At 34.7% G+C, this 22,564-nt stretch overlaps 1 protein-coding gene across 1 annotated transcript in view; it reads left to right on the top strand.

The window, feature by feature from the left end:
- SEMA3C (semaphorin 3C) overlaps positions 1-22,564 on the top strand; it is a 196,588-nt gene that overhangs the window by 105,393 nt on the left and 68,631 nt on the right. Inside the window, exons 3-6 of the mRNA XM_070469942.1 lie at positions 75-235; positions 2,938-3,000; positions 11,158-11,277; positions 20,073-20,163. Coding sequence (XP_070326043.1) covers positions 75-235; positions 2,938-3,000; positions 11,158-11,277; positions 20,073-20,163 — 435 coding nt within the window. The remainder of the gene's footprint in view (positions 1-74; positions 236-2,937; positions 3,001-11,157; positions 11,278-20,072; positions 20,164-22,564) is intronic.

The following is a 22,564-nucleotide window of genomic DNA, read 5'->3' as shown; positions in this document are numbered from 1 at the left end:
TTCAGTAAGATAATTTTCATTAAAATAATAAGATCAAGATTCTCAATTTTCACTTGTGGTATTCACCATTTCAGAGCTTCGAGAAACCAAGACATCTGAATACTTCAGCCTATCCCAACACCCTTTAGACTACAGGATATTATTAATGGATGAAGATCAGGACCGGATGTACGTGGGCAGCAAAGATCACATTCTTTCCTTGAATATTAACAACATAAGTCAAGAACCTTTGAGTGTAAGTTTATCATTTTCATGAGGGCAGTGCTGAATTCCTAGATGCCTTGTTCTTTAAAAATTTCAAATACGACAAAAAAATTATGAATTTCATTAGAACAGGCCAAATGTCAATAAATAGTTGAAAGTTAGTACTTATTTCAAGGACTGAAAATATAATAAATTCAGTTCTCCATGTCTACTTTCATAGTTTTTAACCATCTAAAACTTGAAACTAAGTGAGAAAATACTTCCTGTGTATACATACATCAAAAGCAAAAAAGAAAAGCATGGAATATAGCATGAAAAATGGTTAATTTAAAGATAACCTACCATGTCATCTGTATGTAGTCCAAGACAGCCTTGAAAGGAACACAATTATTAAATTAACTGTTCTTTTTTTTTTTTTTTTAATTCACTGTTCTGTGAATAAGTGTGGCCTATACAGCAGGGATTAGAACTGCATGGGTCCACTTACGTGTAGATTTTTGAGGGTTATAAATACTACATATTACATGGTTAATTGAATCTTTAGATGTGGAATTGGAATATAAGGTCAGTGTCCCTAACCAGCAAGTTGTTCAAGGGTTAACTATTTCACTGTATTAGGTTGGTGCAAATGTAATTGTGGTTTCAGACTATGAATTTTAAATTATTAAAACTAGGTTCCAACACAACTTTATTAATCAAAATAGGAACCATTACAATCAACACATTTTTGCCAACAACAAGTAAATTTGTTTATTTTTGTAGCCTAAAAACCTCTGCTTCAGGATTTAACAAAGTTCAGGATTTAAACAAACATTTTCTGCCTCCTGCTGGTTGTGGAGGCATTTTCCATACAAAAAGTTGTCTAGATGCTTGAAGAAGTTGTAGTCAGTTGACGAGAGATCAGGTAAATATAGCAGATGAGGCAAAACTTTGTAGCCCACTTCATTCAACTTTTGAAGCATTGGTTGTGTGACAGGGTCAGACATTGTTGTGGAGAAGAATTGGGCCTTTTCTTTGACCAATGTCGGCTGCAGGAGTTGCGGTTTTCAGTGCATCTCATCAATTTGCTGAGCATATTTCTCACATGTATTGGTTTTGCCAGGATTCAGAAGGCTGTAGTGGATCAGACCAGCAGCAGACTACCAAACAGTGACCATGACCTTCTTTTTTTTTTTTTTTTGGTGCAAGTTTGTCTTTGGGAAGTGCTTTGAAGCTTCTTCTCAGTCCAACTACTGAGCTAGTCGTCACCGGTTGTCGTGTAAAACCCACTTTTCATCGCAGGTTGCAGTCTAGACAAGAAATGATTTGTTGTTGTTGCACAGAAGAGAAGACGACACTTCAAGACAATGATTTTTTTGATTTGCGGTGAGGTCACGAGGCACCCTCAGGCTTTTTCACCTTTCCAGTTCGCTTCAAATGCCAGACAGCCTTAGAATGATCGACATTGAGTTCTTCAGCAACTTCTTATGTAGTTGTAAGAAGATCCCCTTCAATGATGACTGTCAGTTGGTAGTTGTCAACCTGCGATGGCCAGGCACCATGCTCCTCATCTTCAAGGCTCTCGTCTCCTTTGCAGAAATTCTTGAACCACCTCTGCGCTGTATGCTCATTAGCAGTTCCTGGGCCAAATGCATTGTTGATGTTGCAAGTTGTTTCTGCTGTTTTACAATTGATTTTGAAATTTAATAAGAAAATCACTCAAATTTGCTTTTTGTCTAACATTATTTCCATAGTCTGCTGTTACTGCTAAGTCGCTTCAGTCATGTCCGACTCTGTGCAACCCCATAGACAACAGCCCACCAGGCTCCTCTGTCCCTGGGATTCTCCAGGCAAGAATACTGGAGTGGGTTGCCATCTCCTTCTCCGTTCCATCGTCTAAAATACATATAAAAAGTAAATGATAAGTCATTAGCAAAAAAAAAACCCCATAAAACAAAAATGTGTATTAAAATGTACAATAAATCCACATTTATTTATGAATATATTCTGATGTTAAACAGCAAATTTCAACAGTGCAAAACCGCAATTACTTCTGCACCAATCTAAATATTTCACAGCAAGGGAATAAAATGAGGTTCATTGGAGTAAAGAAATAAAAGTAGATTAATTATAAATTTGTTACAACAAGGAGACTTCTGAATTTATTATTTTAACATGACAATTTTAAAAAACATCCCCACCAGCCCTAATCCAAGGCTACAACAACTTAGAATGCTGTCACAGTATGTCAGAGAGAGTCCTTATTTGAGTCATTTTAGCTGTTGAAGTACCTAGTTTCAGGTAAATCTACCAGCCTAGCTGTGTGGTTTACTGAAAAAAATGAGATAGCAATATGAACATAAATTCACTGTCATATGACCAGTTGTGAAAAGTGTATTGTAAATCAGAAGGTGACCAGTTGTGAAAAGTGTATTGTAAATCAGAAGGAGAGAAATACACATTATACTGTGCATATTAATAATTTCCTTATTTGAAAAATTGTACTATTAGTAAATGGGCACTTATCATAGAAAGACTTGTTAAAGGAAAAATTCATGGAAGAAACAAAAACATAATTGCTAGAATAAAGTAATAAAAATCTTCATTAACTTGAGTTCATAAATGAAAGAAGAATTTTGAAATATAAGTATAGAAATAACTTTAAAATATCTGTTAGCATAAAGTAAATGAAGAACATTGGGCTGTCATATGTACAAATGAGATTATGCAACCTTTGTTTTCCTTTCTGAGCAGGTTTTCTGGCCAGCATCTGCAATCAAAGTCGAAGAGTGCAAAATGGCTGGCAAAGATCCCACAGTGAGTGCTTAAAAAAAATCCAAAACTTAAATATTTGGTCTTTGAATTCATGTACTTTGAGTGCAGCCAAGAGTGAGACAAAGGATGTTGGTGTTCTGAATCCTCTGCAGGACATATGGTAAAAAATGTAAATGCAAAGTAATTGGAACTCTTAAACACTGTAACTTAGGAATTCCTGACTGGGTAAAGATTTCCTGCTTTGCTTTTATTATTGCACCCTGACACTTTTCATGATGGATTTTAGTAATAACCCCTGTTCAAAGTGGATTCAACCTGCAGAATTCTCAGCATGCTGCTAAAATAATGATAATTCAAGTGTCTGGAGTACTCCTAGATATGATGTGGGCTTTTCCAAAGAAAGATTCTCGGCAAAGGGTTATGGTTAGCCAGCACATTCCAGAGGTATAAATCACCAGAAATGACTGATATCTTTGTTAATTAAAAATAACCACAGAAACAAAAATCAAAACGGATATAAGCATAAGTAAGTGTTCAGTGTACAACACTTTTATAAAATGTATTCTAAAAGGTGAGATTTCATATAGAGAGTCAAGAAATAAATCTATCTTTATTTCTGCAAATAGCTTTCTGAAATGGACATATTAAATTATTCTTGAATATTATTTTAAAAATGGAGCAACTCTTTAAGTACACAAGTGATTTAATGGGTTTTGTTTTTTTTGTTTGTTTGCTAATTTTTGCCATGCTTGCAGCATTTAAGATCTGTTTGCCACATTTAGCGTTTATAATGAAGCTTATATTCATTTTACCTCTTGTCTCAGACTTCTTCCTTGTGGAACAAGAAGTGTGGAACTTAAACTTTTATATTTATTGATTCAGTTTAGGTATCAATACAGGGTTCTGAAAAAGCCTGCCATAAGGCAGGACCACAGAAGATCTTCAGGTATTACTAGATGGTGTTTTGGCAAGAGTGCTTATCAAGAGTGACTCAGCTCAGGGTTTTATTGTTTCAGTTTCATAATTCACCTTTAAGAGAAAATTCAAAATGGACAGGAGCTCACTGGGGCATATTTGCTACCCACAGGATTTGTGGACCACAGTCAAAAAGGAAAAAATCCAGAAAAATGTGAAAGAAACATTCAAAAGAGTGTACTGCAGTTGCCCTCTAGGAAACCAATAGTAGAATGAAGCTTAATGTTGTGAAAAAAGAACTTTTTTTTTGGTTCCCTGAAGATATTATTCCAATAATTTCGCATGAAGTAAACTATTTTCTTTTAATTCTCTAATGTAGAGATTTTTCCCATGGATGCATATATGAACATGTCTCACCTTTTGTCACAATAATATCCTGCGGCTACAGTTACTGTATTTAACTGTTCTTTGTTCAATTTTTTTTTTCCATTCATACAAACTCCTACAGGCAGAATATATAGAATTTAGATTCCTTTGCACATGCTCTTTCCAAAAAATGTTGTTGATTTTCTTAAGGATCTTAGCCAAGTCATTTGATTCCTTTCTCCCTTTGACAAGGAAGAAATGCTCTACTATTTGCTTTCTTATAATTAAAGGTCTTTAGATGAAGCCATTAATACATGCTTATGTTTTTACATAGTTTTATCATGGTGTGATATCATCCATGGATATCTTTATGTTTTGCCAAACATCCAATTAATATATAAAGCAGAGGTAACTAACTGGTAGAGAGTTGGAGTAGAGCCAGCATTGTTGGGTCCTAGGAAATAAAACTCAAACTAAATTTCAAATGTATATTCTGTTTTTTGCAAGAGAGGAGAATGTTGACAAATTCATCTCACTTAATACATGTGAGGTTCTTAAAAACAATTTTTTTTAGTCAAGATACTAGCAATAGAAGAATGATAGTTAAATTGAAGTTCTGTAGAACAAACAATGTATTTTAATTATACTTCTCATGAAACCAAATATTTAAGAATCTTTTGGATCTTTTGAAATAAATATCATCTAATTACTTGATATTTCATTTTTTTTAAATGCAGGAACTGATTATTTGTACAAATCAGTTAGATATTGTGAAGAAACCAAAGGTGATTAAAGTGGAATTCCTACCTTTAGGAGCCTTTACAATATACTAGAGATGATGAGACATATATACAGTAATCAACTAGTATTAGCCAGTACCTGATAGAATGGGCCGGGTGCTGTTCTAAGTGTTTTATTTTAATCCTTGTGACCGTGCTACAAGATGGACCTTGTCATCATCCTCATTTTTAAGACAGATAAACTGAATCACTGAGAGAATGAGGAATTTACCCAAAGCTGCACTACTAAGTGAGAGGCCCCTGTCTGGCTCAAGCACATATGGCTCTAGATCTTTTGCTCTTAGTTGATGAAACATGCCACCTCTCCAGGAAAATTATGATAAATGCTAAGGATACACACAAAAGACAAAGAAAACTTCATTGCAGGTGGGGTATTTATGAAAAATTTGATAACTTTGGTGGCAGCTACGTTAGGTCTTACGTTAACTTTTCCCCTTTTTATTTCAGTGATACTGAGATTCAAACAAGTTGTACCCTTTCCCTCTTTCAGCCATTGGTACAGGCTTCAGGTGATTCCCTTCTTGTTTGATTTGTTGTTGTTCAATCACGCAGTCATGTCCGATGCTTTGTGACCCTGTGGACTGCATCACGCCAGGCTTCCCTGACCTTCACCATCTCCAGAACTTGCTGAAACTCATGTCCTTTGAGTTGGTGATGCCATCCAACCATCTCATCCTCTGTCATCCCCTTCTCCTGCCTTCAATCTTTCCCAACATCAGGGTTTTTTCTAATAAGTCAGCTCTTCACATCAGGTGGCCTAAGTATTGGAACTTCAGTATCAGTCCTACCAATGAATATTCAGGATTGATTTCCTTTAGGATTGACTGTTTTGATCTCCTTGCAGTCCGAGGGACTCTCAAGCGTCTTATTCAGCACCGAAGTTCAAAAGCAAGAGCATCAATTCTTCAGCTCTTAGCCTTCTTTGTAGTCCAACTTTTACATCCAAACATGACTACTGGAAAAACCATAACTTTGACTATACAGACCTTTGTCAGCAAAGTAATGTCTCTGCTTTTTAATATACTGTCTAGGTTTGTCATAACTTTTCTTCCAAGGAGCAATTACCTTCCCATCTTTTTAGCCTGGGAATCATCTGCCCACTCTTTCAAATGACAGTTCAAACGTCACTTCTCTGGAGAATCTTCCCTTACCACTGAGAACTGGGCTAGCTGCCCCTCCCTGCGTGTGCACCTGAAACCTCTAGAACTTATTTCACTGCACTTTTAGTGGTTGGAAATGCCAGGTAGTAAGTGTCATTATCTCTAGTGCCCAGATCTGTATCTAGGCACTTCATAAAATTTAAACAAGATCTGGGAAAAACAGAAATGGAAGCAGTAAGCATGGCAATCTATTCCAAGTCATTGTCTCAGGTTAGGAGTAGGATATAGTGGATAATGAGCTATTAATGCCTTTAGATTACTAAATTTATAAATTCATTATGTATAATTTTAAAAATACATGGTGGTTAAATTAATGTTTTACTTAAAAATATTATGTTAGTTTTCTACTAAAAAAAGCATAACCTAGTAACAGATTTCCTACTTTTATAGCAATCAAAAAGTGTACAAACATCCTTCTTTATATTTTTTACTTGTATCAAATTTTAATTGAAATTATGAAAATAATGCTCATTCATTAGAAAATAATTCAATATAATTTGAAATTTGACCCCAGGTAATATCATAATAATACTATATAATAAACTAATGTTTATAAATAAAATAAAATATCATGGTAGCAATATAGCTTATTTTCTACCTCAGCTAAAGAGAGTATAACTTACCTCCCAATTTCCCTTTCTGCCCCTATTTATTTGCATTCCTACATGCTCCATTTATTTCCAAATGTTGATATTTTATTAATACTATAAATAAACTGAGCCCTGAACAATAGCACATGCTGTCAGACATATCCAATGAGATAGGATATAATGAATGTGCTAAGTAAATACTGTAAGAGATCATTAAAAAATTAAGCAGGGTTACATATATTTAGACCTATATACATTACGTATACACAATGTCAAACTTGATTTATTAATTGTAGGATATCAATTTCCATGTTTCTGTGACCAGAGGACCCTAAACTACTTGAAAATGTATTTTCTTTAGGAATACATATATCAAAGTACCTTGATACATTTCCCAGACCAAGAAGAAAAAATGTAGTATGGATCATGAAGAGTCAATATTTTTAAAGCCCTATTAATCTGAGTTCCAAGACATATTTTTTTTAAAACATCTATTTTAAAGTTATACACTTAATATCTGTTCAACACAGAAATCTTTGAAGACCCAGAAGAGCTCATAGAGAGCAACAAAAAACAGTGTCTGGTTACCTCTCTATGCCTCATTTTTCTTATCTGTATAATAGATACACACATAAAACCTACCTTATTGAGTTACTAAGGGGATTAGTAAATCAACATTTGCAGAGAGCTTAGAAAAATACATAGCACATAATTAGCACACACTGTTAAATAAGTAAAATAAATTATGCTACCCAAATTTAGTAACTTAAAAATTTGAGGTATAGTCTTCCAGCATTTTAGTATAGGTCACATGTGTGTGTGTGTGTGTGTGTATGTATATATATACATAAAATGGTATATTCTCCATTATGTTAGAACCTTCATTTTTCATTTAGCTTTATACCTTGAAATAGTTTTGAGAATTAGGCAATAAAAAGAAAGCATCCACAGTATTGAATTTCCCTAACGTCTCATTCCACTGACCTTTTATGGATGTCTATTGTGGTCAGGACCTGTACTAAACTTTATGCAAGACAATTTCTGTCCACTACACAGGGTTTGTACTGACAGTTGGAACTGAAAATATATATGAAAACATCTGATACCTAACGTTGGATGTATTTATTATGTGCCACACACTGTTCCAGGTACTTTAGTGGTATACTGCTTTCAACAAATATTATCATCACCATTTGCAGAGAAGATTGAAGCGCAGAGAGGCTAAGTGCATTCTGAAGCTGAAACAGCTGGTAAAAGACAAAATCAGAGTTTGAACCTAAATCATCTGGCTCTGAGAATTCACGCTCTGCCTGCCCTTCATCCTACAGCTCAATGATAGTCCAGTTCTAATTGCCTCTCTAGTTTCATCACATAGGAATCCCCTCTACCCTCTAGGCACTATTCTCCAACTAAAGCCTGCGCTGTCATGCCTTCAGGTTTTTTTTGTTCATGCTGTTTTCTGTTGGAATGTCCCTTTCTTCTGTTTTTGCCTGTGAAAATCTGTAGCTTATTCTGCAAACTGCAGCTCATATGACATTCACTCTCAAACCTTTATACCCAGTTCAGTATTACTCATTTTCTCTTCTTTCCTTGTATAGCACATTTTGAAAAAAAATAACCTTATAACATCTGCTACTGCCTGATGTGTATGCTCTCCTTGCCCTGAAAATGGGAATTGAATGTATTTATTTCAGTGTTCCTAGCACCATGTACAATGCTTGCACAGAATGAGTTCAGTAAACAAATATTTTCTGGATGGAATTGACACGACTGCAGTGGTCTAGTTCAGAAATAATGTGGATAGAAACTAAGTACAATGGAAATGGAAAGGACCTAGAAAATGATTTTCAACAATTAAAGTGACTGATTTATTTTTCCCTTTTAAGAGGGTCTGGAAGAGCACAGTAACGCATCATCAGATAGTATGGGAATTTGCCTTCGTGGTTGAAGTTTAGTCACTCAATCGTGTCTGATTCTTTGGGATCCCATAGACTGTAGCCCGCCAGGCTCCTCTGTTCATGGAATTCTCCAAGCAGGAATAATGGAGTGGGTAGCCATTTCCTTCTCCAGGGAATCTTTCTGACATAGGGCTCAAACCTGGGTCTTCTGCACTGCAGGAAGATTCTTTACCATATATGCCACCAGGGAGACATGTGGTGCTTCATGGTAGAGGACAACCGTATTTAAGACATATTCAAATTCATACCTGAGTTACTTATTAAACCTAGAGCACTTCCTTTAACCTTTTGGGGGACTCAATTTCCTCACTAAAATGGGGCTAATATTTTAATTGGAACATTGCTGGGAAGATTAAAAACAACATCAAAAGATTAAGAGCTCTGTAAATATTATAACTGTTATAAAAGCTTCCATCTAACAACTGTGATTCTTACCAAATGGCAAATTATAAAGTGGTTAAAAGTACAAGATTCAATGTTAAACGCATCTGTGTTTGAAAATCTGCTTTACCTATTTCCATATGACCTTAGGCAAGTTAACTAAACAAGATCTAAACTTCGTGCTTCTAAAAGGGGTTGAGTTGAAAACCTGAGTGAATATACATAGTTTGCTCAATAAATGTGATCTCTAAAGGTAAAATATCAATCTTCCTGGAAAGTAAAAGAGGTTAAGTGTACAAAATGATTGTTCTTGTGTCTAGCACATAATAAACTTTCAAAAATAGTAGCCATCATAAAGACATACATAACATATATGTAGATATAAACATATACAGTGAAACAAGTATAATCTGTATTTGAGGTGTAAAAGAGATATTAGTGACTTCTTCCTTTATCCCAATGCCAATAATTCATAATGGAAAAATCTGCAAACCTTAAGATGAAACAAACATAATCTCTTATTAATAGAATTGAATCCATTTCATGTTTTACAGGAAAATATTATTTATAAAATCCCAGAATGACTGAACTTGGATGTGAAAAAAAATAAACATAAGTCTCATTGCTCACATATACCTTTAAACATAGACATACTGTATATACACCATATTTCATCTATGATTTTTCTCCAGAGAAACACATTTCAACTGCAGTATGTAGTCAGTTTCTAGGCACCTCTATAAACAGGTGTCAAGCTACAATGACACTATATATTTAACAAAAATTCTTAATGTCTTAAAAATAAAGAATATAGTCTGCTTTGTGAGGTTAAGTTTATTTAACAGCAGAGTTGGTGATTGATTATTTAATAATAAAAATCCATAACAGAAACATATATTTATGTATACAATTATTACATATGAAAATAAGCATATATTTGCTGTCAAGTAATAATGAGTATAAAAGGAGAAAATGATGAGAAAATATAAAATAATATTGACTTTAAATTAAATTTTGGCAAAATTTATTAAACTTTTTAATAATATAAATAATGTGCATTATAAGATATTAGTAAAGTTTGTGGTACCTAGAAGAGAAAAAATTACACTGTATGAACACCCATCGGAAAACCACTGAGTCTGACATATTTCTTTATAAAAATGTTTTTCTCTAATGTGTAAAATTATTAAACATTGCTAGAACAGTGACTTTGTGAAGGGAACAGTATCCAGCCTCAGGCTTGATTATGTGTACCCAGCAAAGGATAGTGACTCTGGAAGTGTAGAACATGCAATGGTTAATTCAGTCACGGAGCTCTGCATTTGGTGCCGACCATATTGATGTATTTCTGCAAGGTCATAATTAGCTTATAATCACCATAATCATTTTGCATTTCATTGAGTGAATAAATGAAAGCCTTTCCAATGGTTGGACTGGGAGCAGGTGAGAAAGGAGTTTTGGGAAAGAGGAAAGTATTTTAGAGGACCAAGAGCAGAGAGATCATGATTCGGTTATTTTCATAGAAAGTGACAATGCTGGCATTTGTGTAACATTTATCTCATTCACCCCGTTATGAAGGCTAATAGTGTTTGCCACTGTAACTAGTGATAACGCCATGGACTTCTATAAGCACAATTCATTCACAACATGTTTTATATAACATGGGTGAGTGTGTGTGTGTGTGTAATGTTTTGAGGAAAAATTGAGAAACAGTTTGGTATACTTTCAATTTCTAAGCTTTCTCAGATAAAGAGTAAGTTCATAAAATTTCAGAACATAAAGACATACCCAATATAAAAAATATTGAAATATGAGAAAGACATATCATTTTACTCATTCTCTGTTAGACAACCTTCCTCCTAAAATACACCATGGAATAAACAAGAGAACCATGGTTCTCTTGTTATCTCCTAACTAGTTAAAAAGTTAGGGCATAAAGAAAAAAGTGTAGCAAAGTGTCACAGTAATACTTAGAAATACCGATAAAAGTCATTGGGTTTCTAACTGCTCAGTTTTCCTTTTCTTTTAGCATGGCTGCGGGAACTTTGTCCGTGTAATTCAGGCCTTCAACCGCACGCATTTGTATGTCTGTGGGAGTGGTGCTTTCAGCCCAGTCTGTGCTTATTTGAACAGAGGGAGGAGATCAGAGGTAAGTGTAACAATTATTCATTCTTATTTTGATGTCAGTGTCAAAGATTTCTTAAAACAGTAAAAACTTGGAAATATAATTAGTGGCCATAAAAAAATTCAAGCCCTTTAAACACAAAATATGCTTGGCTCCTATTTGCCAGGTTACTTCAAATGTAGCCTTTTCCCTTCAACTAAATGTATAAGCTGCAGAAAATAAAGGAGGGGGTGTGATTTCATAATTAGTCAGAGGGCAAGATAGTGATAATATTTGATCCCAAAGTGGGATGTTTACAAGTGGTTCAGGATGATATGAAATATTAAAATTCTTAAAGAAAGGTAAAGCTGTGCTTCTTAGAAGAGTACAGTTGTCTGCGTTGAGCTTGTCATTAGAACCACAGGTCTGTGATCAATTGATTAAATAAACTACTTCCTCAGACATCTGCAGTCTGCCAGACACTCCACTAAGAACGGTGTGCAGTCACTGTACAGGCCAGTGATCGCATAGCACTTTTCAGAGCACAGATTTTTAAATAAAATCATTTTCCCATGTACAAATTGCCCAACATACACTTCAAGCCTTAATTGGAAAGTCGGTCCAAAAAAATAATCTCCTTTGGAAAACCAGCATGAAATAAATTTTAATCACTTTACTAAATACGAACTACTTCAGTCTCACTTCAAAAGATCTGTTTCAAAGTGGAAGCATTTCCATTAATTAATCTCTTTAAATTATATCTTAAGAGCATATTTAAGTGTGAAAAGGGTTATAAAATTTTAAGCTTTATATGTTTTACTTAATAGCTTAAGTCAGTGTTTTTCCACATCATATTTACATATCTATAATATGTAATTAATAATACAGATACAAAATGCACAGTTTTATCAAACACCTAATGTATTTGTTTTATTTAGTTTAAAATAAAAGGCCATGATGCAGAATATTGTATTTTGAGAGAGTTCTATTTATTCATCACTAACATTGTATTTTGTGGTGATCAGAGGCAGTACTTATTGCTAACATCCTGTTTGTACTGAGATACGCATGTTTCTTGTACTTGAAACCACTTTGAAAATGAAGGTTAGGGTGGCACTTTCATTAAGTATTACATTTAATTTCTGTGACACCGTCCACCACCTTTTTACCTATCTGTCTAATAGCAATTTTTTGGTTCTCATAGGATATTATATAACCCTGCTTGACATTTGGAACATCACATAATTTTATTAGACTCTATGGCCCTTCCATTATATTGTGAAACTGAGTCAGTGCTTTCCTAGAGCCTTCAGTGATGCTTCTCAAAGAGTCTACAGTTCTTGCTACATAGGTTCCTAACATGGTTCTTCTCTTTTATCCACTGTCTTCTGTTCCTGGAAAAAAAATTAAGCAACACAAGTAAATGATGACTTTAAATAATGAATAAAACGTTAATAAGAAACAGTCGTTGGTTAATTTTGCTGTGCAATCTTAGAATGTTACATCTCATCTCTGGTTGATTTTATCAGATGCATCCATAACATCAGTTCTCCTAAGTGAATACTGTTTAAGCCCCTGATGCTGCAACTTATCAATCAGACAACTTTGACTTTGACTGGTCAAAACCATCACAGGCATTCAATTTATTCCTTGTGGTTTTTAAAGCAAATTAATCACCAAACTTTTCTATTTATTCATTTTACTGTAGTTTTTCTCATGTCAGAAGAATAGCTGTGCATTTGTCTTACCAATAAAGTTGCTTAATCTTTAGTCTTCATCACTGTTTTACATCTTCTTTCCTTTCCCCTGCATTTATTCTTTTTTTCTTCTTTAAAAGTAGGTTTCCCTTCCTGTGACTTTTTCAACCCTCTCCTTTCACTCTCTTTTACTTTATCACAAAACTTCTTGGACTAGTAAACTATTTTTCAGCTTTTATATTCCTATTTTCCCTATCTTACATTAAACCTTCCTAATCTGAATTTAATTTTCACCTACTAATTAAAACTCTTTCCTAACAACCAGGACTCTCAGTGATCATATTGGCTTCCCTAATCAGCATGCTTTCTCCTAGACCAATCTACAACATGTAATGCCCTCTATTTTTCAGCACCTTTATTGACATCTTTGGCCATGGAATATTTTGCTATGCCTTTTTTCCTGATCTTTCACCATGTACTGTCTTTCTGGTCCTATTATTTCCTCTTGTCGATTCAGTCTACAAAGATGTATTCATTTAATAAGAATAATGGCAGAAAAAAATCTTGTCAGAACTTGTAAGCTACCTTTTGGATACTGATCTTTGTCTTGTGTCAAAGGAGAAGCAACTGAAACAATCTAAAGCATGAAGTATCATGAACAGATCTGTGCTGTCACTTTTATTTTGTGTTACGTTGATTCTTCTGTTTATTTTGTTTGTTAGCCTGGATATGATTTTTTTGAGTCTGAGATGCTATTGAAAGATACAAGTAGAAATATCAAGTAGGCAGCTGAGTATAAAGTTGGCTCTATAAATGTTTGAGTATTTATCTTATAGGAGTAACTGAAGCCCAAACAAAACTGAAACCCAATACAGTGTGAAATTTCAATGTATAACAAAAACTACTGTAATGATGTAAAGTAATTAGCCTCCAACTAATAAAAATAAATGAAAAAAAAAAAAGAGAAGAGACTATGATTGAGACTTGAGGATCTTCTAAATTTAAATAGCCATATGGAGGAAAAGGAATCTCCAAAAAAAAAAAAAACTAAGAAACTAGAGAAGGAGAGGAAAGAAAAAACAAGCATGTGTTGGTGCTGAGAATAAAGACAAGTCATTAAAAAAGATAGAAGTGAGCAACAATCCCAAATACCATTGAGATCTAAGAAAGAAGTCTAAAAATATAAGTGCTGAATTGTATACATGATAGGCATCAGGGATCTTGTCAAAATGATTTTCAGTACAGCAACTGAGGTTGGATGCCCAACTGAAATGGATTGAGAAGAAAGTAAGAAGTCAGAAATGATGATGAATGTGTTAATCCCTAAGAAATGTGATTCTCAAGGAGAATAATGTTTAAGAACTGAAGGAGTTGTTGAAATGGTATTGTAAAGGATCCAGTTAATAAAATTAAAGAAAGAGTAAGGATAATGGAAAGTATACCTAAGTATGCCTAAGAATAAGATAGGATCTAAAACATTGGTGAAAGGATTGGCCTTAGAGTAAGAGAAATATTTCCTCTCATGTATTAGTAGATGCATTAGTGTATAGGTTTTGGTAGTGTATGTATTTGGTAATGATGAACTCAAGATGTCTCATTTAAAGACTTCACTTTCTCAACAACATGTCAATCATATGAGCTGAGAATAAATTAGGAGATTTGACAATAGTGGCATTGATTTGAAGTTATTAATGGAAGAACCAGTTGGCATAGTACCTTTGGAAGATACAAGAAGTGTAGAGGATTCATTTTAAACTGATGATCACAAATCTGTACTATGTTGAATTTACCTTGTTTTGGATCACCTTTCGCAAAATGCTTAGAAGTTTGGAGGCAAGTATGAAGAAAGTAGATATGTGTTTACAGGTTGCAGGTGCAATGAAAAATCACAGAATGAAGGAAATTAACACTTTTGCAAAAAAAAAAAATTAAGATTAAAAAACATGGACCATAAACTGGTTATGAGAAAGCAAGAAGGGAGAAGAAAGATGAATTATAAAAAATAGAGTTCTTAGGAGATGAGTTTGAAGAATTGTTGCAGGGTGCTTGAATTAGTGGGTCTACCACATACTCTCCTGGTGATGACAAGATTTATACTCTACTGTGTGAGCCCAAGGAGGCTGTGCAATGGAGAAAGAAGTCAGTGGAGAACAAGTGATACCCACACAATCTCCTCAATTCCTGCATTGACAACTATCACTATTACCATCAAATCAGTATATGACTCTGGCTACACATACAGGTTTACTAAATTTTATTTTTTCCAGCAAGTTTATCATTATTTGTTTAAAGAGTAATCAAGTGTATGCCCCAGCCACTAATGATGAAGAAGCTGAAGCTGAACAGTTTATGAAGATGTACAAAACCTTCTAAAACTAACCCCCCAAAAAGATGTCCTTTTCATCATAGGGGATTAGAATTCAAAAGTAGGATGTCAAAGATAGCTGGAGTAATAGGCAAGTTTGGCCTTGGAGTACAAAATGAAGCAGGGCAAAGGTTAACAGAGTTTTGCCAAGAGAGCACACTGGTCATAGCAAACAACCTCTTCCAGCAATGCAAGAGACTACTTTACATGTGGACGTCACCAGATGGTCAACAGTGAAATCAGATTGATTATATTCTTTGCAGCCAAAGATGGAGAAGCTCTCTATAGTCAGCAAAACAAGACCAGAGGCTGACCAGCTCTCATCATGAACTCCTTATTGGAAAATTCAGCCTTAAATAGAAGAAAGTAGGGACCACTAGACCATTCAGGTATGACCTGAATCAAATCCCTTGTGATTATACAGTGGAGGGAACAAATAGATTCAAAGGATTAGATCAGGTAGACAGAGTGCCTGAAGAACTGTGGACAGAGGTTTGTAATATTACTTAGTAGGTGATGACCAAAACCATTCCCAAGAGAGAGAAATGCAAGAAGGCAAATAGGTTGTCTGAGGAGGCCTTATAAATAGCTGAAAAAAGAAGAGAAGCTAAAGGCAAAAGAGGAAAGCAAAAACATACCCAACTGAGTGCAGGGTTCCAGAGAACAGCAGGGAGAGATAAGAAAGCCTTCTTAAGTGAGCAATGCAGAGAAATAGAGGAAAACAATAGAATGCTAAGGACTAGAGCTCTCTTCAAGAAAACTAGAGATACTAAGGGAACATTTCATGCAAAGATGGGTGCAATAAAGGAGAGAAATGTTATGAAGATGCAGAAGATATTAAGAAGAGGTGGCAAGAATACACAGAAGAACTATACAAAAAAGATCTTATTGACCCTGATAACCACAGTGGTGTGATCACTCACCTAGAGCCAGACCTCCTGGAGTGCAAAGTCAAGTAGGCCTTAGGAAGCATCACTACGACCCAGGCTAGTGGAGGTGATGGAATTCCAGCTAAGCTATTTAAAATTCTAAAAGGTGAGGTTGTAAAAGTACTGCACTCAATATGCCAGCAAATTTGGAAAACTCAGCAGTGGTCACAGGACTGGAAAAGGTTGGTTTTCATTCCAATCCCAAAGAAAGGCAATGCCAAAGATTGTTCAGACTAACATATAGTTGTGCTCATTTCACATGCTAGCAAAATAATGCTCAACATCCTTCAAGCTAGGCTTCAACAGTATGTGAACTGAGAAGTTCCAGATATTCAAACGGATTTAGAAAAGGCAGAGGAACCTGAGATCAAATTGTCAACATCTGCTGAATCATGGAAAAAGCAAGGGCATTCCAGAAAGGCATCTACTTCTCCTTCATTGACTACACTAAAGCCTCTGACTGTCAGATCAGAGCAGGTCAGTTGATCAGTTGTGTCTAACTCTTTGCTACCCCATGGACTGCAGCACACTAGGCCCCCCTGTCCATCACCAACTCCCGGAGCTTACACAAACTCACCTCCATCGCATCAGTGATGCCATCCAACCATCTCATCCTCTGTCATCCCCTTCTCCTCCCTCCTTCAGTCTTTCCCAGCCTCAGGATCTTTTCCAATGAGTCAGTTCTTTCCATCAGGTGGCCAAAGTATTGGAATTTCAGCTTTAGCATCAGTTCTTCCAGTGAATTTTCAGGACTGATTTCCTTTAGGATTGACTGGTTGGATCTCCTTGCAGTCTAAGGCACTCTTAAGAGTCTTCTCCAACACCACAGTTCAAAGCATCAATTCTTCAGCACTCAGCTTTCTTTATAATGCAACTCTCACGTCCATACATAAGTGTAGATCATAACAAACTGGAAAATTCTTAAAGAGATGGGAATCCCCAGCCACCTTACCTGCCTCCTGAGAAACCTGTATGCAGGTCAAGAAGCAACAATTAGAACCTGACATGGAACAAGCAATTGGTTCAGAATTGGGAAAGGAGTACATCTAACCTATATATTGTCACCCTGCTTATTTAGCTTCTTTGCAGAGTGAATCATGAAAAATGCTGGGCTGGATGACTTACAAACTGGAATCCAGTTTGCTGGGAGAAATATCAACAACTTCAGGTATGCAGACGATATCACTCTAATGGCAGAGAGTGAAGAGAAACTAAAGAGCCTGTTGATGAGGGTGAAAGAGGAAAGTGAAACAGCTGGCTTAAAAAACATTCAAAATAACGAATATCAAGGCATCTGGTCCCATTACTTCATGGTGAAATAGTGACAGAGTTTATTTTCTTGGGCTCCAAAATCACTGCAGACTGTGACTATAGCCACAAAGTTAAAAGACACTTGCTCATTGGAAGAAAAGCTTTGACAAACCTAGACAGCTTATTAAAAAGCAGAAACATCACTTTGCTGACAAAGTTCCTTATAGTCAAAGCTATGGTTTTCCCAGTAGTCATGTACAGATGTGAGAGCTGGACCATAAAGAAGACTGAGCACCAAAGAACTGATACTTTCAAATTGTGGGGCTGGAGAAGAGTTTTGAGAGTTGCTTGTACAGCACAGAGATCAAACAAGTCCATCCTAAAGGAGATCAGTCCTGACTGTTCACTGGAAGGACCCATGCTGAAGCTGAAGCTCCAATACTCTGGCCACCTGATGCAAAGAACTGACTCATTGGAAAAGACCCTGATGCTGGGAAAGATTGAGGGCAAGAGGAGAAAGGGGTGTAGAGAATGAGACAGTTGGATGGCATCACCAACTCAGTGGACATGAGTTTGAGCAAACTCAGCAAGATGGTGAAGGACAGGGAAGCCTGTTGTACTGGAGTTCATGGGGTTGCAAAGAGTCAGATGTGACTTAGCAATTGAACAACAACAACATTGTATAAACGATGCCCTCTTGGAAAACAGACATGACTGAATTTTGCTTTTGTCACTGATTATCTATGTGTGATCTTGGAAAAGCCATGTTTTCCTCATCTTTGGAGTTAATCCATGAAGAGCATTGTGTTAGGAACTGTCTAGGCTAGAGCACTGTGATTCTTTTGAGGCTCTATAATTTCCCATTACCTCAGAGATTTCCTGCAATACATTAAGCTCTGTATAACAAAAATGAAATAGTTTTTCTTTAAAGAGTCAAAACTTCAGAATCAGCTTTGTTTTCTTCTTGAACTATATCCAATTAGTTATTAATTGTCAAGCTCTATCTATTTTCACTTTACAGATCTTCTCATATCTTTACCACTCAGTGCTAACCAATGAGATCCTAGCATGTCAGAATGTCAGATTTATTATTCCCTAATTCCTGGACTACTGACTTGAGAACAAATTTATTTTCTGAATTCAGTGTCTGTTTTTATAGCCACCATTCTCAATCTTCTTAAAGAACAAGATACGGTCCAACCTTCTTAAAACAATGTTTTGATCCTTTTATTCCATACTCAAAAATGTTGAGCTTGCATTTTCTTTGGGATAATTTTGGAAAGCAGCCTAATAATTAAGGTCTTCCATCATCTAATACAACCTCCAATGTGATCATTTTTTTCTTTGAATTTTAGTAGTAGCTTTTACTAACGTCACATAAGTGAAAAGATAAATATGCCAACAAAAAGGCTCCCTCTCAGTGAAGCTACACTGACCATTGTATTTCTAATTGAACCCACTGCCCCCATTCCCTGCTTAAATTTTCTCCAAAGCTCTGAGTACCATCTAACGTACTCAATATTTTGCATGTTTATTCTTTTTATATTCTATATTTCCATTCTCTACCTTTGGTATATAAATTACCTACAGTAAGAAGTTTTGTCTATTTTGTTCACTTTGTCCCCAATGTTTTTTCAGTTAGGCACATAGTAGATGCTTGTTAAATTTTTGTTAAGTAAATGAATGAGTAAATGAAGCATTTTAAACTAAATTATGAATTATTTTGTTAAATCTAGTACAATGCTTTCTGTAACAAAGTGATAAGTAAAATTTTATATTTAAAAAAGATCTTGATTATTTTGGAAGTATCATAAACCTTATACACATTGTTTCTCTGTGAACAGTTTTCTTCTTTTGGGCAGTGTTCAACATATCTAGTTCAGGTTTACGATGATCCTTGATTTCCAAGTGTTGATTTTTTTTTTAGTACAGTTGCTTCATGATGTTAGTTTCTCCTGTGCAATAAGTGAGTCAGCTTAAGTAGACACATATCCCCTCCCTCTTCACCCCCATCCCACCCAACTAGGTCATGACCGAGCCCAGGCTGAGCCTTCTGCGTTCTATAGCAGGTTCTCAGTAGCTTTCTTTTTTCCATGTGGTAATTTGTATATGTCAATCCTAGTCTCCCAGTTTGTCTCACCTTCCCCTTCCCCCTGTGTCTGCATCTAGTAAACTATTTTTCAGCTTTTATATTCCTATTTTCCCTATCTTACATTAAACCTTCCTAATCTGAATTTAATTTTCACCTACTAATTAAAACTTTTTCCTAACAACCAGGACTCTCAGTGATCATATTGGCATCTGCATCTATATTCTTACACTGGAATAGGTTTATCTGTACCATTTTTCTAAGCCAAGTGTTTTTTATTGATGTTGATCTGAGAACTTGTTGGATTAACTTTATGGGGAGTGTAATAGGATGAGAACTTGACCTTCATATAGGCCAAGAAAACTTTAATATAGTAAAATTGGGAAAGCATAAGCAACCAAGTAGAAGGTGTGTTATTCATGATGATGCTTTGTTTCGCGAAAGAACAATTGGTTAATTGAGATAAAGTAATTTTTTTTTTTGCATTTTCAATTTTATCTGTAATAAAGGACCAAGTTTTCATGATTGACTCCAAGTGTGAATCTGGAAAAGGACGCTGCTCTTTCAACCCCAATGTGAACACAGTATCTGTTATGATCAGTAAGTGGAAAATAAAAGGGGAGGTTTAAAAAAGGGAATTAAAGAAAATAAATACATTATACCATATGTCTATTTTGAATAGTGGTGTGGATGATAGTACATGAGTAAAATAATAGAAAGCAAGCTGTGAGAAATTCTAATTTCTTATTTCCAGTAATTTTCTTGAGTAAATGATAGCCATATTTTTTTTCATCTAATATGACTACTGTCATCATAGAGCATATGTTAATAAATATTGTTGTAAACGTACATATATCCATATATATTAGGAAGCAAATTTCAGTGTAGTTGTTATCTTGTATATTCTCTTTTTCTGATGTTTTAGTTATCTTTTACAAACAATTAAAACTGGTATTACTTTCATGTGAAGAAATAGCAAAGTGCATATGTTAGCCAACTTCATTCTCTACGAAATGTCTAAAAGTTCCCATACAAAAAAAACAAGTACTAGTAAAATCACTTTTTTATTTCCTCATATTTTGTAAATTATATCAGTTAAGAATCAGGCCCAATTGCTCCCTGCTACACACATAAACAAATCAATGTAATTGAGTCTCAGTCATCAGTGCCTATCTATAACTCACTTGAAAGACATTCTAAAATATGTCTTAAGACATATTAGAATATGTAATTAAGACACTTCTGGAATACGTCTGACTTAATATTAGTTGACTATAAGACAAATCTTACATTTCAGTATACCAATTATATAGTAGAAGCTTTTTCCTTTTTGTTTCTCTATGTTTTGCCAGTGGTAAAATCGCATCATTTAGCATAAGAACAGGTGGGAAAATAATTACTGTGTTCAACAGACTTTGTTTTGATTCATTTAAAAAGGCAACTCATCTTTCTTTCTCAGATCTGGAAACTAAATTAAGATAAGTACTCCAGCATTGACTAAAATGTGAACTTGGAAATTATCCAGTAAATTATTTCCATATAGTCATTCAGATTGGTCAGGGAGGAAATGAAAGTGTATCATTAGGACAAAAAATTAGAAAGCTTTGCAACTACAGGATATCTAATTAGGTCTGATGCAGAGTATTTTCAAATAAGTTTCTAAATATTATTTAATAGAAGCAATGTCTCAGAAAGTATTTGCCTTTAGAAACTATGATTTGTATATTACTAGATAACTATAAAAAGTTTTCACTTATCTCAAGTTAAATGCTATGAATTTCTAAACTTAGAAATTCAAAATTATTGTTAACACTGATACTATAATTTTATCTCATCAAGTATTATTTAGAACAAAAAAGAGTTAAAACAAGGCATTATAAATTTTTCTGTTAAACTGTATGATAAGTCATGTAATAGTTTTGCCCTTAGAGAATTGGATTCATTTACAAAATGAAGATTGTAATTAGTCTTCATTTCTCAAAGACTTTGATTCCTAGGCTCATGTTCTTATACCATACTTTTTAATATCTTGATTGACATGATTTTTACTATCAAAGAAAATCATTAAACAATTTGCTTAACTTAGCTGAAACTAAAAAGAGCATGAAGTTTTATAACCTTATATTTATCATTTTATTTATTCCATTGATTATCTCTGTAATACTATCTCCAGTATTGTGCATTTCATTTGTGTAGCCATCTCACTTTGCCATTTGATGTTTTATCATTTCTGTTCAATTGCAATGCACTATATAACTTGGTTAAAATATTAAAGTGCCAAGAAATGTTGAGAATTAGAAGAATTTAAAATTTCACAATATAGCGTGGCATCTGACCCAATGCGCTAGTGTTCTTTTGCTATTTTTAGTAATTGTTGTAGCACATCGAAGTCAGATGACATCTCTTATTAAGGAACCTATCCAAAACCTCTTGAGATATTTTTTAGTCAGTGAAAGTACAACTGGAAATCAAAATATTTTTGTATTAAAGTTTAAGAGGAGCAAGTTTATCTTTGCATAAACCTTACAATGAAATTCTGAAAAAAAATTTTCTACTCTTAAACAAAATTATTTCCAAAGTGACATTAATTAACTATTTCTACACAAAATAAAGCAGAAACTTTATTATCTTAACTTGCTGTTAAAATTACTGAGAATTTATGACAGGAAATGAAGCCAATTAACCATCTAATTCTTTTTAAATAATCTTATCATTTTTATTTATTTATTTTTAACTGGAGGAAAATTGCTTTACAATGTTGAGTTGGTTTCTGCCATACAACACAGATCAGCCATCTAATTCTTTTGTTGTGTCTGTTGTTTAGTCACTTAGTCGACTCTTTTGTGACCCCATTGATTGCAGCCCTGAGGCTCCTGTGTCAGTGGGATTTCCCACACAAGAATACTGGTATAGGTTGCCATTTCCTTTTCCAGGAAATCTTCCCAACCCGGGGATCAAACCCAATTCTCCTGCATTGGCAGGTGGATTCTTTACCACTGAG

The sequence above is a fragment of the Odocoileus virginianus genome, chromosome 1 (assembly GCF_023699985.2).
Source record: "Odocoileus virginianus isolate 20LAN1187 ecotype Illinois chromosome 1, Ovbor_1.2, whole genome shotgun sequence".
Taxonomy (NCBI): domain Eukaryota; kingdom Metazoa; phylum Chordata; class Mammalia; order Artiodactyla; family Cervidae; genus Odocoileus; species Odocoileus virginianus.
The sequence above is the reverse complement of the archived record's forward strand: the minus strand, read 5'-3'. Positions and strand labels throughout refer to the sequence as shown.